At 37.5% G+C, this 19273-nt stretch overlaps 1 protein-coding gene across 5 annotated transcripts in view; it reads left to right on the forward strand.

Annotated features, from left to right (window-relative positions):
* The first annotated feature begins 277 nt into the window (after positions 1–277).
* SMAP1 (small ArfGAP 1) overlaps positions 278–19273 on the forward strand; it is a 155300-nt gene continuing 136304 nt past the window's right edge. For 4 of the 5 annotated variants that reach the window (XM_054569563.1, XM_054569564.1, XM_054569565.1 and 1 more), the window contains exon 1: positions 278–624. In XM_054569563.1, coding sequence (XP_054425538.1) covers positions 507–624 — 118 coding nt within the window. In that variant the 5' untranslated portion in view covers positions 278–506. The remainder of the gene's footprint in view (positions 625–19273) is intronic. The other variant, XM_054569567.1, reaches the window with a different exon arrangement.

Raw genomic sequence — 19273 nt, forward strand, 5'->3', positions numbered from 1 at the left:
AAGTCAAGAAAGCAAGTGAAAGTCGCCTCTCTGTAAAGGATCTTTCCTTACAGGGTTTTACAGAGGTCCTCAACGACAGTTTCACCTCAAAAATAGGGAAGCCCACAGCGGGCAGTGCAAGATACTTTCCTGAAATCATCTGGGGCTAAGGGCTTTGAGCAAAAACATTGGGCTGGCCGGCTTCCGAGGAAGCTCAGCGCATGCGTGGCGCGCCCGGCGTCTTGGTTCCTTCCTGCGGCGCCACCCGGAAGCCACGGCCCCATCCCTCCCCGCTCCACCTCCCCCGTCTCGCCGGCTCGGCGGTGCGTGCGGGGCCGGCCCGGCGAGGAGGTGGGACACGTCGGCGCTGCCACCACCTCCGCCGCCGCTCCTGCTGCCGCCGCCGTCGCTTCCTGAGGCTGAATCTACCCGCGGCCCCGGCGGCTCCAGGTGCGTTTATCCAGCCCGGCTCCTACCCGCACCCGCCGCTGCCGTAGCTGTCCCGGGCTCTCCGCCCCGCTGCCGAGATGGCGACGCGCTCCTGCCGGGAGAAGGCTCAGAAGCTGAACGAGCAGCACCAGCTCATCCTGTCCAAGCTGCTGAGGGAGGAGGACAACAAGTACTGCGCCGACTGCGAGGCCAAAGGTAGCGCGGTCGTCGCCGCCCCTGGTCCGGGCCTCCTGCAGCCGGTGACCTTCCCGTCGCCGCGGCGCCTGGAGCCCGAGCGGACGCTGCCGGCCCCAGTCCTGACGGGAAGGCGGGCGCGGGGCTCGAATGGACCTTTACCTCCGCCCTGTGGCGGCGGCAATGTCAGGCCCACGGGTGCCGTCCCTGGCCCCTGCCTCCTTTCCTACACGACCCCGAGGGTTGATCCAGTGCCTCCGTCGCGAAGCTCGGACCCCGTACGGGACCGGGGCCGGGGCCAGGGCCAGGGCAAGCCTAGGAGCGCGGAATCGGGCGCCGGCCCGGGCGGTGCTTGGGGTTAAAGGGATGCCCTTCTCCCGCCGTAGCTCACAGGTGCCTTCGTGGGTGGGGCCACCCGTAAGTCTCCGTCCGCGACCCTCCCTTCGCCGGTAACTTCATTCTCCTCCAGGCTCCGATGCTCGGTTATCTCAGGTGGAGCTCTGCCTGCTTGCCCACCCAACAGCTTTGTAGAGGGATTTTGCTTCTGCTTCTTGAGAAAGAGTATGGTGGTCCTTTTTGGTGGGTTGTAGTTTTACTGAAGAAAACAATTAGGGAGGAGTTGTTATTATTATTAGCCTGGTTATTAGCCAGAATGAACAGGAATTTCATTACATGAGTCTCTTGGACAGTGACCTTACGTTCCTGAAGATTTTAATAATTAGATTGCCTCTGACCAGCTAGTATGGGAAATTATATGGACATAGGTTTGTGTGCTTCGTAAACGTTGAAGGTACATTTTAAAGATCCAGAGAGGAAAAAAACCCTAATTTTAGTTTGTTCAGTTGGAGGGCTTTCGGCCTTAGCCTTTGGAATGAATATTCTATTTTTAGTCTATATGTTTTGGGTTTGGATATCTGATTTATATTTAATGTCTTATAACTAAGCTCATGGGAAAATTGTTTCCGATTTTTAAATGTGGTTAGGAAAAGAGCTTGCTTATTTGTAAATTGGTTTACTTGTTTATTCTGTGAGAAAACAGGTAGTTCTCCAAAAACAGGGGTTACTCAGTTTTTGGGAATGTCATTTGAGATTTCTGTTATTTTTTGACTTAGAACTTTCCTGAAGCTTTATGGTTCCTCCACAATACTGTATAAATGAGTTACATTTAAGTAGGTTGATGTTTGATTAGAGTAAGCCACACAGCATCAGCAAGTTACTTTACTACCGTAGCAGGTACTGGATTGCTGTAACTAGACCATTTTATTAGCACTTTTCAGTATAGTAACTTGACTGAGCCAACCTAGTATTTATTCTATGACCTTTCAGGTGATGAGTTGAAAATGCCGGATTATTGTAATATTTGCTTACCTAATAGTATGTGGGTGGCTTTTTGGGGGGAATACTTTTCTGTATTGAGACTCATTTGCTCACTCATCACTGCACTAGTAAAACACTGAAAAATGAGGCTTACAAAGGCCAGAAAAAAAGAAGTTGAGGTTGTATGGTATGCATTTTAAGTAATGAGTTATATAGTTCAGTATAGATGTTGGTAAATATGAAATCATTAAAAATAATGTTTCAGTAACTTATGTATAGAAATAATTGAAAAATAATTTTGTTCAGGTTTCCCCCCCTAAAGTACTTTATACAAATGCTTTCTAAAATGGTAGGTTTTTCTTTTTTTTTAAGGCCATCATTTACCACATGTTAACATTTTCATTCATTTTTTTTTTTGAGGTGGGGGAGGTGAATCATGTACTTCTCAAATTATTGGGTTGGCCAAAAAGTCTGTTACATTTTTTCCATAAAATAAGAGAAAGATTTTTTCATTTTCACCAATAACTTCATTTATTTGGATATTTTGAGTATGTTGGCTATCTCCTGCTATTGGTTTCTAGTGGGTAGAGGCCAAGAGTGCTGCTAACCATCTTCCAATGCATAAGACAGCCCTACAAAAGAATTATTTGTCCAGAATGTCAATAGTACCAAGAAATTTCACAAACCACTTTTGACATGTTTGATCAGTCACAGCATCTTCTCTATATGCTATGCAAATCTTTTTTTTTTTGCATTTCAGTTGCATTTTTACCTTTCTTGAAATGATAAAGCATAATATGCTGAAGATGTTGCATATCTTTTTCCATCTTCAGTATTAAAATGGCTGCATAAAAACTCACCTATTTTGATAAGTTTTTTTTAAATGCATGCTGATATGGCAGCTGTCACAATACAGTCTAACCAGATTGTTTCAAATGAAGTTAAAGACAACTAAGCATTACTAGAGCCATCGTGTGGGAAAAAGGTAATGGACTTTTTGGCCAGCCCAGTAGGACAAAAGTTTTATTTCCTTTGACCTGAGGGATAGGGAGCATTAGGTTTTCTTACTATTTGTATTGCCACTGAGGTCAGTAAATATATATTGAATAAATGTCTTTTTTTATTTTTGTTTGGTCTTGATTGTAGGCTTGTTTCTGAGAAGTAGAGGAAGTGGGCAAGAACAGTATCAAGAGTTCAAGATTGCAATGTAAAGGGCATGAACTCCATAGCCATGATTTAGAAAGATCATTATTTTTTTGTTGTTGTTGCTGCTAAATCTAGAATAATTTTAAAATGATCTTCTAAAGTATTTCACTGTTTCATCTTGATCTTTCCAGGAAAAAAAAAATCACAGTTAAGGACACTTACTGCTTTAATTAGACTTGAATTCATGGTTGTAATAATCAAAAAATTTGACACGATTGAACAACTAATGTAATCAGATGTACTTTGTAAAGTTTTTGAGTCATTTATGAGCTTTTTTGGTAGAATTCTTGGCTTGTTACGTGATTTTGTATTTTTTATTATATTTGTCAGACAAATATAAAAAATTTCAAATACCAAAAAATTTCAAAAAAAAAAATTGAAATTCAGATTAAATGTACTTTTAAAAGACAAGTTTAGGGTCTTATTCTACAGTTCATTTATTGTAAAGAGATTTCATGCTGTATATATGTATATTGGTGTTTTCTTCACTGTCTAGTAAACTCTACATCAAGCTTTTCATGTATTTTGGTGCTATGTCCTGGTTAACTTTCTTGCAAGGAATGCTTCTCCCATTGTTGTTTGAGAACATGTGCCCAAAGCTGAAAGTTTAGGGCTAAAGATTACCATATTCTGTTGATTTAAAATAGCTGGCAGAGGTATGTCAATTGGATTTTGACATTTTCTTCCTGAGTCACCAATGTGTGTTTCCTGAATTGATAGTTTTTAGTAAGTAATGAAGGAGAAACGGATGACATAGGTGCCATTTTCCTATTATTGATACTACTCTTACCAAAATTTGTTGATCAGCTGGAGAATAAGAACAGGCAGATGGAGAGCTGCACTTTCTCTCCCTGGCCTCATTCATAATTCTGTTGTTTATTAGTTGGTGGCACTTTATGTATGGAGCAATGAGGATTTAGAGCCCCTTGCCAACTTACTGTTTAGTTTGTAGTATTTTAACTTTCGTCCACAGTAGTACGAGCTTTGATTCTGGATATGTATAAGTTGGCATGAAAATGCGTCTCTTGCCCAAAGTTTTGGGGTAGTCAGAATCAAGGTTTTTGAACCCTGGAGATAATTTTTGTTGTATGGGTCTTGTATTGAGACGTTAAGTTTCTTGCCCAGATCACTCATTTTTTCAGTCCGCATATCTTGACCTGAGGGGATGCTGTCAAGCACCGTATTGACTTGTGTGGCTAGAAAAATTTGTAAAACCTCAAGGAGTTTGTTTAATGGGGGTGGCATTTTCGTAAATGAAGAATTCTAAAACTTTCCACTTATTTTGGGCTGCTGTCTCCTTTGCATTCTGACTTGTCCATAGGTTGTCTTCATATTCCTTAGAGTGCTGCCTCAAGGCCTTTGTACAAGCTGTTCCTTGTGCCTAGGAAACTAATAATTATTTGTCTGATTAGCTTTACCTATCTTCCAGTTTCTTCTTAAATGTCCCTTTAGGGGAAATGATTCTCCCTGGTCCTCCCAGATTAGGTTAGGCTTCCACTTAACACATGTAAGCACACCCTGAATCTTTTATTAACACTTATAGTAATAGTAATTGTAATTAAATATTTTTGGATATTTATTGGGCAGTCTATATCCTTTTGGATTACATCTATCTTTCCATCTGCTTTTGGCTTTTATCCCCAGCCCCTCCACACAATGTATGACATGAGATAGGTAAATGTAACTCAGCAAATATCTTTTGAATGATTGAATGTGAATGAGCACAGAACCAAGGGTAGGCAGCAGGATATATGGAAGAGAGCATACATATAGGCATGTGGAGCGACTTCTCTGGGGAAGATTCACAGGAGTCTTATTTGGGCTAGGTTCTGAAGATGTAGTGGGATTTTGCCAGACAGAGAGGGAATTAAAGGACATAGCCCATAAGGTACAAGTATACAAAGTAACATAAGAGATTTTCATGTTGCCCCTTTTTTGGTAAGTTTTCTTTAAGCATGGTCAGATTTGGGGAAGGCAGGTCAGAGGAAGAACGGTGAGAGATTGCAGGCAAGTCACCTAGTTAGAACAGTAGCCCAAGCAAGGATATAAGAGGTCTTGAACTCAATGTCAGGGTATAGGGCAGGAAACAGGATGACTGTTTTAGTCATTTTAAGGAATAAGGTTCTTAAAACATTGAGAGGGCTGGAGGAACAAAAGTCAGGGAGCCGCCACTGGACTGATTTCCAGTCCACACAGTATTGCCATTGCTGCCAATACCTCCACTGCTGTGGTTGCTTCTCACCCATGAAAGTGGTGAGCTGATGAGAGAACTGTGACTATGGTTATTGCAGCTGTTCAATGTCTATTAGACATTGTTGTCAGTTGCCTTTACTGTAGGAAGATAGTCTTTGCCACACTTGTGCCTTCCATGTGCAAAAAATTTGCAGACTTATGTTCAACACCTTGCCTTCCAGGGAATCTTTTAGTTTTCTAACCTCTTCAAATATAGTAGTAGAAATGTTAAATGGAGGTTGAAAGACCCAGTACCAGAGTCGAGTACAAGCAGTAAGGATGGAGATAATTTTTTAAGTGTTTGGTATTTAAGAGTTCTTACATGAACCTATTTTAAAGTAATTTATACTAAAAAGTTCACCTTGAGGAACTGGTGTTTATGATGGTGGTGCTTGTAGGACAGATTCAGTAAACCAAGGTTTGTGATTATAATTCGTCGAAAAGTTCCTCACAATGCTGAACTTCAGTCTAATTGGTCTTTTGTTCTGGTAAGATTATGCAGAGAGTCCATATGTCAGAGCTGGGATGGAACCACAGGTGTCTGATTCATTAATTTAAAACTTGGGGTGTATATTGTCCTTTTTTTCTTTCAGGTCTTTTTCTTTAAAGATTAAAATATTCTTTTATTGGTTGATTTCATTAAGGAAACGTGTATCTCCTTAATTCTTGCTGTCAAAGATATATACATAATCCTTACTGCCCTATGAGGATCTGAACCCATGCTGTCTTTAAGGCAAAGTCAAATATTTCACATTCTAATCATATACTTTATAAACTCAAGTGTTACCCTGCTGCTGCTGTGGTACTACTACTGCTGCTGCTACTACGGCAACTACTAGTTTTTTCAATGGATGCAGTCAGCTCATTTTTCCTTCCATTTCTCAATAGAAGATCAAAGGAACTTAGAGGCCATATTGTTTAAGTTGTAATTATCAAAAGTGTTGACTGACTGCCTGCCTTACCTTCCGACCACCATGAAGAGTTGATTTAAGAGACATTTAATTTTTTTTTTGGCAAATCAATATTTTCTATGAAAATTAGATATCATGTCAGATACTGTTGTGTGTGCCAAAAAGTTTTGCGGTATGGTGCACAAACTAGTTAGGGATCTCAATAGACATGAAACAATGATCAGTGAAATTCTAATCTATGTGTAGACTCATTAAATTTAGTGATGATAGAACTTAGGGTGACTTGGAGAAGGTAGAACTTTAAGGCTGGAAGTAAAAAAAACACCCAACTAAAACATTACATATATACATATAAGTTATATAGTGCCTTCTTGCCAGGCACTATTGTGGATGCTTTGCATATATTAATTAATTTAATCATCAAAGCAACCTTTTGAGATAGGTAATATTATCCTATCTTACAAACAAGTAAACAGGCACACAGCACTTAAGTAACTTTACCAAGGTTATACAGCTAGAAAATGATAGAGCCAGACATTTTTTCAGTAAAAGAAAAAAATTTTTAATGGTTACCAGACCGTAGGCACTTTTCTAGGAGCTGGGAATGAAGCAGGGAACAAGTAGATAAGGGCAGTGCTCCAAGGATCTGCTGGTCTATTGAAAGCAGCCCTGACTTGTAAGGCTGGCCCTTGGCTGGCATCAGAGAACTTGAATTTGGGAGGGTCTCACCACCCTAAATAATGAGACTCAAATCATGTAAACTGTACAAAGTTGTAGTTTATGCTGAACACCTGCTTTCCTCTGGGAGCCTGGAATTTGCATATGTGCTAGGCTTGGGTGCCTGTGTGACCAGCCCCCCTCCCTCCCCCTGCAATAAAAGCCTGAGGCACAGAGTTTCTAACGATCTTAATTGGCTGGCAACATCTCACACTTGTCAAAACTCACCTTTGGGAGAATTAAGCAAGTCCTGTGCAGCTCTGCTTGAAGAGGTTTCAAGCTGGATACACCTGGATGTTTGTGCTTGTTTTCTCCTGGATCTCACTTCAATGTACCTTTTCCCTTTGCCGATTATGCTTTGTATCCTTCTGCTGGAATAAATTATAGCTGTGAGTACAACTGTATCGTGAGTCTTGTGGGTAATCTTTGCAAATTACTGAACTTGAGGGTGGTCTTGGGACCCCCCAACATAATTGATAATGTATATTTTTCTCCAGTATGTTGTAAAGGACATGTTGGAGTCTCAGTATATCTCATCTAGCTCTAGAACCTAACCTGCTATCAAAGGTACAGACCAGAGGGGCCGGTATGAGAATTAGAGGAAATTCTGATTTTATTGGGATGATACGAAGGTGGGAATCTGCACTGTAGAGTCAGCATTTGAATTCACGAAGTCTTATGTTTGAGTGTCAGTGCTGTTAACCATGTTCAGTAGTAGCATGAAAGATAAAACATGCTTTTGCAGTTGAAATTTTGTGAAAAAAAGGTTATTTTTGGGAAGAGACTGTCTTCTTCAAGCTGACTTAATATATTTTTCAGAGATTATTACCAAATGTGCTCCAGTGTGGACAGTGTCTTTGTTTTAATTTATCTCTTTGCATTAAATAGTAGAACCCCCATGACTTCAAAATACTAATATAAATAGAATATTTTTTCTGATCACTAAACTTTATTCTACAAATTGAATCTGTTGACAGATCCTTTAGTGGTTTTTGTTTTATTGTTTTCCTTGTAACTTTGCTTTCTACTTCTGCAGTTACATCCTTAGGCCAGGTACTGGTCATCTACCCTAGCTTTTTAAACTGTAGAGACAACATCATAGAATTGAAAGAGCGTTGTCTTGACCTTAAGTTAGTAAAGCTAGGTTTGGGTCCAAGCTTTGCCTCTGACTTGCTTGGTGGTGCTTGGTGGTGACCAGTTCCTGTCCTCATTGTGTCTTCCTGCAGAGAGTTATTTCAACTGTGATGTGATCTGTATTCTTTTCTAAATCCCATGCCTTACATCACTTCGGTGTCAGTATTTACTGTTGTTAATTTTAAAAGTATTCTGTTATTGAGGGTTTCTATTTTTGTCTCTTATTGAACTTTGGATTATGATAAAATCTGCATACTTTTTAAAAGTTTTTCATTGCTGAGAAAATTTACATGGTATTATCTTTAATTCTCTCAACATATCATGTAACTCAGGAATATTCTTCACAGGTTCAGGAGTTCTTGTGTTTGAAACTTTCTTTTTCCCTTTATGCTTTCTCGGAGAAGAATAAAATCAAAGAAAACAGCACCTCTTCTAGTTTGCTACTAAAGCCAGAACCCCATTTTATTAATCAATTTAAAGAAAAGACCTGTAGCCCTATTAAATTTTCAGTCACCATGTACATTTATCAATATCAGTATTTTCTACTTATGATATTACGTAGTTATGTTACCCCTGAATGGCATTTGGCTATAGTACCATATAGAGGTGATTTTGAAAAATATTTCACATAAAACAGCTTAGAAAGATGTTACTGGAAATATGTGCTAATTTCATGCCCACATATATTTTGAGTAGGAAATTTGAGGATTTTGAGGGTCCAAAAGGAGTGAATTAAATGTTTTTTATTGATTCTGTTGTCTGTGCCCCCTTGTGCTCCCCCTCATTCTCCACCCCAACAGTTTTTGGTCTGCACTTCACAAGAGATCCAATTAATTGCTTTTAGGGGTGATTGATGATAGACCTTCAGAAGTCTGTCAATATCTTTTGTAAAGAGTGCATTTCAAGGACCAGTGATCACATCAAACCCAAACTTAAAAACAAAATAGAAGGGATTTTGAAAATTCTGTGGGAAATCATATGTAAGATAGCTGTATCTTCCAATATAAGAAAATTCATAAAAATTTTGGTTTCGTCTAGATGTTCATGCATTTCTACTCTTAAAAGTTGCTTGTGGTGTGGGGTGCATGGTGCCAAAATGCTAGCAAGAAAGTATTATATTGAAGTGAAATGATTGTCACTGGTGTATTAATTCTCTACTGCTACTATAATAGATCACAAATTTATTGGCTAAAACAATAAAGTTTATCATGTTACAATTGTAATTCTAAAATCCATAGTGACTGTTAACTGAGCTAAAATCAAAGTCTTCCTGGAAGCACTAGGGGAGATTCTATTTTCTCATCTTTTCCAGCTTGTAGAGTAGTCAGTCATCTGTGATGTTTGCCTCATAACCCTTTCCTCCATCTTCAGTGTGTCATCTTCAGATCTCTCCCTGCCACCCCTCCCTGTCCCCTTTTTTCCCTTTTTTTCCTCCCTCCCTCCGCCCTCCCCTCTTCTCCCTTCCTTCCTTCCCTGCCCTCCCCCTTCCTTCCTCCATTATTACATCTCCTTATTTGGCTCTTTTAAAAGTCCTTGTTATTACATTGGGTTTATGTGGATAATCAAAGGTAAAATCATCTCAGGATCCTTAAGTTGCACACTTGCAAAGAAAGTGGCCTGTGTGGAAGGTAACATGTTTAAAGATTCCAGGAATTGGAACATGGATATCTTTGAGGAGGTCCATTATTATGCTTACAAGTGGGTTTGTGATAAAAATTGTATATTGAACGGAGATTTTTATAATAAGTTACTACTTTGAATGTACTTAAGATGGCATAGGATGATGAGGTAAATACAATTTAAAGCAGCCATTTTCACAGAAATTATTTTAAAAATATCATGCATGCAATAGTCCTTTAACAGACTCTGCAATATGATTATTTATTTAGAAAATCCTTAGAAATTTACCAAAAGGAAGCTGTTAGAATCAATAATTTTATCAAGGTTGGAGGAATCAAGGTGAACATAGAAAAATTAATGATTTCTATATTAGCAAGTAATAATGGGAAATTGAAATAAAAATTACCATTTACAATAACAAAAATATGAAAATTTAGAGACAGATTTAACAAGATTCAGGCAAGATTTGTATGCCAGAAACTACCAAAGATTACTGAGAGAAATTAAAGAATACCCAACGAGGTGAGAGGTGTATCATGTTCATGGATTAGAAGATACAATCTTTATGCCTGTTCCCTCCAGATAAATCTATACATTCACCATCATTCCAGTCAAAATCCCAGAAGGCTTTTTTTTTTTTGGTAGAAATTGACAAACTGGTTCTAAAATTCGTAAAGAAATGCAAAGTTTCCCTCAAAATCTAAACAGCTTTGAAAAAGAACTTTGGAGTTCTTATACATCTCATTAAAACAGTTATTATTGTATAACTACTGTAATCAAGACAAATTAATGGAACATGATGGATAGGCAAGAAATAGACTCAAATATAAGGTCAGTTAATTTTTAACAGAAATGCTAAGATAATTCAATAGGAAAAGTACAGTCTTAACAACAACAAAAGAATGTACCTTGATCTTTAACTTTCACCGTGCACAAATGTTAAGTGATAGTAAAACTAAATTTAAGATATAAAACTATATGCCCTGGCCAGGTTGCTCAGCTGGTTAGAGCATTTCCCAAATATACCAAGGTTTCAGGTTCCATCTCCAATCAGGGCACATACACAAGAAGCAACCAGTGAATGAATTAATAAGTGAAATGACAAATCCCTCCAACCCCCTTCTCTCCGATCAATAAATAAAAAATTATAAGAAATAGAATAGTTTTGTGTTTTTTTATTCTTTTAAAGCTCTATAAAACTTTCCAGGAGAAAACATCTGGGACCTTGGATTAAGCAAAGATTTCTTGGATAGGACACAAAAGCACAATCCATAAACATAAACGTAAGAAAATGGATTTCATCAAAATTAAGAACTTTTGCTTTCAAAAGACAATGTTTAAAAAAATGAAAAATTCATAGTCTGGAGAAAAAATTATACTGAGAAGGACTTTCATTCAGAATATATATAAAAAATATTGCAACTTAATTAAACAAGGTAAAACTGTACTTGAATGTTCATAGTTGCTTTATTCATCATAGCCAATCACTGGACACAATCCAAATGTCCATCAGTTGGTGAACGGATAAACAAATGCTGGTACATCCATACAACGGGATAACACTTTGTAATATAAAGAAGCAAACGAGTGATGGAGTCAATAACGTGATGACTCATAAAAACGTTATGCTTAGTGAAGGAATCTATACACAAAAGCCTACATAATTCAGATGGTTCTTGACTATACTGGGGTTATGTTCCTTTAATCACATTGTAAGCTGAAAATACCGGTAAGTAAAAAATGCATTTAATACACCCAATCTGCCGAAAAGCATAGTGTAGCCTAGATACCTTAAATGTGCTTAGAACACTTACAGTAGCCCATAGTTGGTTGAAATCACCTAACATAAAGCCTAGTTTATAATAAAATTTTGAATAGTTTATGTAATTTATTACATATATCACTTTCTCACCATTGTAAGGTTGAAAATTGTAAGTCAAATCATTGTAAGTCAGTTGGGGACCATATGTAATTTCAATTATATGGAATGCTAGAATGTTAAAATTTGTAGGGATAGAAAGCAGATCAGTGGTTGCCAGGGGTTGGGGGTGAGGGTAGTAGCTATTTATCAAAATGGTATTCTAGTATATTGTTTTATTCTTTTGGTGATATTAACAGTTGCTATAGATTATATTACATTTTCTCAATTACTTTATTTGAATTCATACAACATATACACTCCTAAAATTATTTTCCTCTTCTGTGAAAATAAATTTAATGGTCTGAGTAAAGATTTTGCAAAAGCACTATTCTTAGGTCCTGGTTTAAAAGATAAAGAATCCTTGATTGATGCCTGTTTCCCCCCCCAAGTCTATTAGAATACTGTTGAGTACTTTAAAATCTTTATGTAAATCACTAGTTTAATTAGTTTTCTTGTGACATTGTATTATTCATACACAGCCCTAAAGTTCCTTATGACATTTTTTGGTGCTTCTGGGCTGTAGGATTTTCTGCTAGGCTCTATGATAATTTATAAGGATGTAATGAAAATACAGTTCATAGACAGGGTTGTCATAGTATTAGCCAAAAGAATACCACTTAAGTACTTTTAACCTCAAGGAGCTGTATAACTTTTTATGATATTAGATTTTTTTTTTTTTTTTAAGAGAGAGTTTAGAAATTCACAGAGGTAGAAGTGAGCTGTAGAAGAAATGGGCTCAGGGCCCCAGGAGCTGGGTTGGGGAGAGAGATAGAGAGAGAGATGGATGCCTTGAAAGACAAAAGAGGGAGGAGAGGTGCTGGCATGCTGGGGGGCTGGGGTGAGGAGTTGGGGAGGTCAGCCTTGAGGAAGAAGTGGGTGGGGAAAGGCACAGGCCTGCTCCAAAGAGAGAGCCACGCTGATACTGGAATTTTTATTGTGAGACGAGTGGCCCACTTCCTGTGATTTGGAAATCATTATTTGGGGGAAATTCAAATCACAGTAAGCTAATCTGGAACCTTTTCGCAGAGAGTCTTAGGATTCTTAGGTTCTCTTCCAGCTTAGTAAACTAATTGAAATAGGACTGTGCCTACTTAGGTCTCTTCCTGGTCCAGAAAATAAAGTAGGATCATATCTTTACTAATCACGAATCTACTACAGCTTCTTAAAACTTGTTGAAAACATTAAAATTAATTTGTTAATTGGTTGTACATATGAGGAATTCCTTTGTCATCAATTTGGAGTGATCCCTTGATTTTAATGACCTTCTATTTAGCCAAAATGAATTATTGCTTTATTAATATGCCCTTTTCTGTCCCTAAACTTTATAATCAGATAGGAGTTATCTGAAATTTATGTCTTATAATAATTCTTTCTTGTTGTTGAGTAATACTCAGTTTTTGATCTCAACGGAATGGCAGGTCTTTTTCCTGAGATTAGCTTGCCTCAATATAGGGTTCATGATAGTAGGATCCTACATAAATTTGAATAAGTGAATCGAGACAAAGTTGTAAAATACATTTAATAGCAGACAGTAGAGCATGAACTGGATCCTGCAGATAATAGGGGCCTTCACCATCTTACTATACCTTTGTCAAAAACCATAACCTGCATGCTGAATAAAAGCAAAGCAGTAAGATTTTATTGCAGGGCTTTCGACCTGCAAGCCAGAAACTCAAGGCTACTGGAGCAATGAATTCTGAGTTGCTCACAGACTAACGGATAAATGTTGGAATTATTTGGCTTTTTTAGCTGATTGGTGGCCTAGTGGTCGTCTTTCTTATTTGGATCAGGGTAGCTAAGTCAGGAGAACAAGTGAGTTCAGAGGTGGTGTGAACAGACTTGGTGTTTGGGGATTGGCTGGTATCCTCTACAGATTTCTGAGAGGAGCTGTAAATTCCTGTATGGTTAGACAAAGTTTCTTTTATGTGCCTTTGTTGACCATCTCCATTTGGTCCCTCATATAAATAACTCCATTTTAGTTTGCTTCTATACCTTCTAGTCTTGAGAGTATGAAATCACGTCTTACATAGGTGGTATGTTTTAAAATTAGCTTTGACTGGGCTTTGAAAGTTTTTAAAGAATAGTATATGTAATTTTAATATTAACAACCCTGTATAATTAGTCTTATGAAAACAAATTTCAGCACCTGAGAAGAATTAGACTTCATTAAAGGAAAGAAACAAAAGTTTATAGTTTAACCTGTTCTACTTAAAATTAAATACAGTGTCCCTAATGATGAATGAGGTATAGGTAGATATTTCTCAACTGTTTTTCCTTGACAGCATGGTTTCCTGTATATGATTTTAATAATACATTTGTATCATAATAAATGTTGATATATTAATAGGACTATGATGATTATTGCATGCTATAGTGTATATGAAGCATTTATACAGAGTAAATGTTGGATTTGAATCTAAGGCCTGTGTCATTAGACCCCAAAACAACCCTGCACTTTGAACAGCAGTAGAAAAGAACATGTTCAGTATCATCTGAAATGTCTGGTATTAAAGCCAGGTTTCTGAAATCTCTTCTTCCTGTCTGCCAGAGTGAGTTTTGAAGATAAAGATAAAATAGATACAATCCCAGGTACAGTGTCATTACTGAGCATTTCAGCAATACCCATTTTACTAGGCATTTAAAGAGGAATGAAGCATGGTGACTACTGTCAAGGTGAAAACCTGTGCTATCACTGTGTTTGATTAGGCCACTTAGCAAATGTTAATTCCCTCTCCCAGTTTTCTTGAGAGTTTTGTGTGTTCTGCTGCTGTAAAAGTAATTTATGCAGTTCCCTGGCAGTCTCAAGGATATTAAATGTTCCCACGTTAGAGATGGGAACCCTGAAATGTAGAGAGATTACTAATGGCTAAAGATGCCACAGGTGCCAGGATTCTAACTGAAATCTGCCAGACTCTAAGGACCATGGTGCTTCTAACGTCAGATGTTTGTCTTGGTATGCTGGAGCAAACCATGAGAAATTTTAAGAAAACTCCTTATCCACTTATTCCTGGCTTGAGCCCTTTCTATGCCTACTTTCCTGTGGACCCCTCCTACTTCTGCTGGATTCTTCCTGTGACCTGCAGAAAGAAGGAAGGGTGCCGGGCCTCTGAGGAGCCTATTGATGACAGACTTAAAGGACTCCTGCTTTTGAGTCCAAGGAGTCTGGGGTGAGTAATGTAGTGGTGGGAAGGCTGACAGTCCATATTCATTTCATTTTAAATTTTATTTAATCTCATTTTGTTTCAAAACTCAAAGCTAACTGATGCTGTGTACCCACCTGGATAGATTTCACAATAATTCCGATATGTGGTGATAAAAGCTTATATGCCAGAGGGAGACATTTTTGTAACACACATTTAGAAGATATTTATATAGATGTTGAACAGATTGTCATGTAAACCCATTTTTAATGTGCCCTTGGTAACTGAATTTTGAAAATATAGCAAAAGACCATTTTTGTTTTTCTTTTTCTTCTGAATACTCTTTAGGAAAATCATCTGAGTTTTCACATGTAAGAAAACTACTTCTGATTTTGCCTAATTTAATGTTGTGAAATTTCTCTGAATTAAAAATTTTTAACTTATTTATAAGCTATAATTGTTTACTTTATGAGGGTTAATTTTTTGTTGTAATTGTAGAAAGTGAAAAAAAGATAAATTTTATCCAAATATTTGATATACTTTCTCTATAACATGTCTTCCTTGTCTATTTTCATTAAACTATTATTTTCATAAGCAAAATTTGCTAACCTATTGTGGTTACATCTCCTGCCATATTGACAGATTAAAATAAATGTTGTTTTCCCTATGGAAAATCTGCTTAGCTATTATACAGAAGCAGTTTTTCCTCTCGTTTATTTACTGAAAATCAGTTGTTATTTGGAATTTGTTTTTTAGAGGCAGCAATAATTTCACTTTCCTGGATAAGACAAGGCTATCAGGTGATTGCCTTCTTTTTGGGAGCTTTTATTTCATGCCCCAAATTCAGGCAATTATGCTTTTAACTCTTTTTAACTTGTTTGCATATGCTTGGAAAGAATAGGAAAGAAAGGTTTTCTTTTTAAACCTAAAATAAATATCTAGTTTAAAAAAGAAAAAGTTGATGAGACTTCCAGTTTCTAGTCTGACTTCAAGCCTCTAATCCTTCCTAACAACAAGTCACAAGCTTAGCAAACTGAAAAGTCAACATCTCTCCTCAGCTCCGTTAGAGAAGTGAGGTCACAGGGCAAACCACTGTCCCCAAAATTGGAGAGACAGTAGAATATATTTAGAGAATCACAACTTCAATCACAACACTGTGGGAACCAGTCCTGGGGTAGGAAAACCTGAAATGTAGTTCAGAAATTGCTGGAGGCTCAGTGTAGACAAATCTGAGTCAGAAACTCCAAGGGGACTAAGTCATGGGGAGAGTCTACACACTTTTGTGACTTTGACCTCCAGTAGCTCCAGTGAATATGGGAGAAAAATCTTGCAGTGCTTCTGGCAGAGGAAGGGGAAAGGGAACCATTTTAAAATACACCACAGTATTCTGTTCTTAGAAGAAACTATTTAACTGGAGCTTATTTGACCCAGAGGAAGGGAAATACCTAAATCCAGCCTCCTGTAGTCATCCTTTCCCACTGAAGGGGGTAAAACTGCGATTTATGAAGTTTCCAGTGCAGAGGCAGAGGCTCAGTGAAAGACTGAGAGCCAATCATACAACCGTAGAATGCTTTCCCTTCCCCAGTACCTCACCACCACCCTACTAAAGGCCTGTTTACAGCAGTTACTTTTACCTAGTACATCATGTCCCGTTATAAAGAAAAAAATTACAAGTCATATGAAAAAAAAAGTTGATTGTTAAATTTCACAGTGAAACTGTTCATCAAATATCTGAAGTATGGTAATGGGCTACCTGCCCACACCTTGTGAAAAATATTTTCATGTTTAAATAAATGTATAAAACACACATAGATAACTTAATATATAAATGGCTAAAATACTGTATGTTCAGATTGAACATCAAAGGTATGTGAACTGTATGTTCACATCAAAGGTATAATAAATTCTTTCAGTTTAAAAGGTTCTGAAGTTTTTGCAAAGGAGAATATCTGTACCAAATAATACTACTGTTAATACAGAGCTAAGGGACAGGTTTTTTAAAAAAACGATTTTATTTATTTATTTTTAGGGAGGGGCAGAGAGGGAGAAAGAGAGGGAGAGAAACATCAGTGTGAGCAATAAACATTGATTGGTTGCCTCTTACCCCAACTGAGTACTGACCCTGCAATTTAGACATGTGTCCAACCAACTGAGACATACCGGTCTGGTCAAGGGGCAGATCTTTAGACCAGACCCACTCATCTGAGTTTTAATCTTTATGGTAGATCTTGAATATTCATATTCAAATTATTTTTAGAATTCACACAAAGTAATGAGCATTATACTGATCAGTTTCATTTTGTATATGTTTATGTCCCCTGAAAATATTTTAAATGGAGGTTGTAATTCTTTATATTAAACCTATTATACAAATGTGTTTAATACACATACCTCTTTACTAAGTCAGTGATATGAAGAAAGTTGGGAGAGGAAACTCTTCTAACTTAAAAGGAACTTAAGAGACATAGCCAAACACAGTACATGGTCCTTGAGAGGATATATTTTTTTAAAAAATCCTCAGCTGAGGACATTTTTTCATTGCTTTTTTAGAGAGAGAGGAAGGGGGAGAGAGGAACTTCGATGTGAGAGAGAAGCATTGATTGGTTGCCCCTGTACACTCCCTGACCGGGGACTGAACCCAGAACCTAAGTATGTGCTCTCACTGGGAATCGAACCCACAAGCCTTTGGTTATAGGAGGATACTTTTTTGAAAAGCCTGTGATAAAAAGAAATTTGGGGGAAGCACAGTAGTGAGAAATAGAATATGTACTGAATATTAGATGACATTGAAAACGTACCGTTAATTTTGTAAGTGTGTTAACAATATTGTTATTACGGGGAGAAAGTTCATATTGTTTTGAGATTCATAAAGTATTTAGGGGTGATACTTTGGTATATGAAATTGCTTTAAGATACTTCAACATTAATTGCAAAAAAAAGATGAAGATATGACAGAATAACAATTGTCGATTCTAGGAAGTTGATATATAGATATTCACTATACAGTTCTTTCTGCCCTTTTCTGTATTTTGATAGAAATTAAGAAAAAAGTTCTAGCTTTTGTGTCTAAGAAACAAACTCAAACAAGTTACTTACAAGGGGAAAGGACCCTTCTGGACTTAAAAAGTGTTCAGTTCACCTTGGTCTGCAGTTATTCTTTTTCCCCCATAGTTAGAAGTTGAGAACTAGTCTCAACTGATAGTACGTATCTGCACATTTCATGTAATCTTGTCCTGAATGACTGTTTTTAAAAATACTTTATTTCCTATAACTAATAATAACATTGACATTTTATTTTTTGTTTTTTCCATATATCCATATTTTATTTATTTTTATTTTTATAAAATTTATTGGGGTGACACTAGTTAACAAAATTATACGGGTTTCAGATGTAGTTCCACGACTCATCGTCTGTACACTGTATTACGTGTTCACCATCCCGAATCAAGTTTCCTCCTGTCACCATTACTCCCCCATACCTTTCTCTGCCTCTCCCCATCCCCTGGCAGTCACCACACTGTTGTCAATGTCCATGAGTTTTTCCTCTTTTTTTAAAAAAATTTTTGCTCAATCCCTCCATAACTCCAGCCACCACCCCCCGCCAAACCCCAAGCCCCTGACAACTGTTACCCTGCTGTCTTTGAGTCTCTCCATTTTTTGTTCGTTAGTTCATTTTGTTCATTAGTGAATGACTGTTTTTTCACATACAGCTTTCTTTTGGTACCTGAGGGGGGATTGATTCGAGGACACCCCTGGAGATACTAGAAATTGTGGATTCCTTTTTTTTTTTTAAATTTTTAAAGATTTTCTTTATTTTTAGAAAGAGGGTAAGGGAAGGAGAAAGAGAGGGAGAGAAACATCAATGTGTGGTTGCCTCTCACACACCCCTTACTGGGAACCTGGTCTGCAACCCAGGTATGTGCCCTGACTGGGAATTGAACTGGCGACCCTTTGATTCACTGGCTGGCACTAAAAAATTGTGGACTCTTAAGCTCCTTATAAAAAGTCATGTAGTATTTGCATGTAACCTATGCACATCCTTTTGTATACTTTAAATTATCTTTAGATTACTTATAATACTTCATACAATGTAGATACTATGCAAACAGTTGTTACACTGTATTATTTAGGGAATAATGAAAAGAAAAATAAAGTCTGTACATGTTCAATACAGATGCAGCCATTGTAGGCCTTAACTACATAGTGCATGTCAACGACAAAATAGCATTTTTTTAGGGGTGTATTTTTGATCTGTGGGTGGTTAAATCCGCAGAACCTGTGGATACAGAGGGCCAAATGTATATCAACTGTTGTGAATGTGCTCAGAGTCTGTATAAACAAACCAGAAAGAAGTTTAAAAACTTCAAACAATTATCACAAAGACAGTGTGATTAAGGACCAGTTACATTAGCTGTTGACCTAAAATCATTTTAGAATGCTGGTCAGAAAAAGGATTGTCATGGAGCTGTTCT

Source organism: Pteronotus mesoamericanus, unplaced genomic scaffold (assembly GCF_021234165.1).
Source record: "Pteronotus mesoamericanus isolate MK-2021 breed Mesoamerican mustached bat unplaced genomic scaffold, CSHL_Meso_final contig_20, whole genome shotgun sequence".
Lineage (NCBI taxonomy): Eukaryota > Metazoa > Chordata > Mammalia > Chiroptera > Mormoopidae > Pteronotus > Pteronotus mesoamericanus.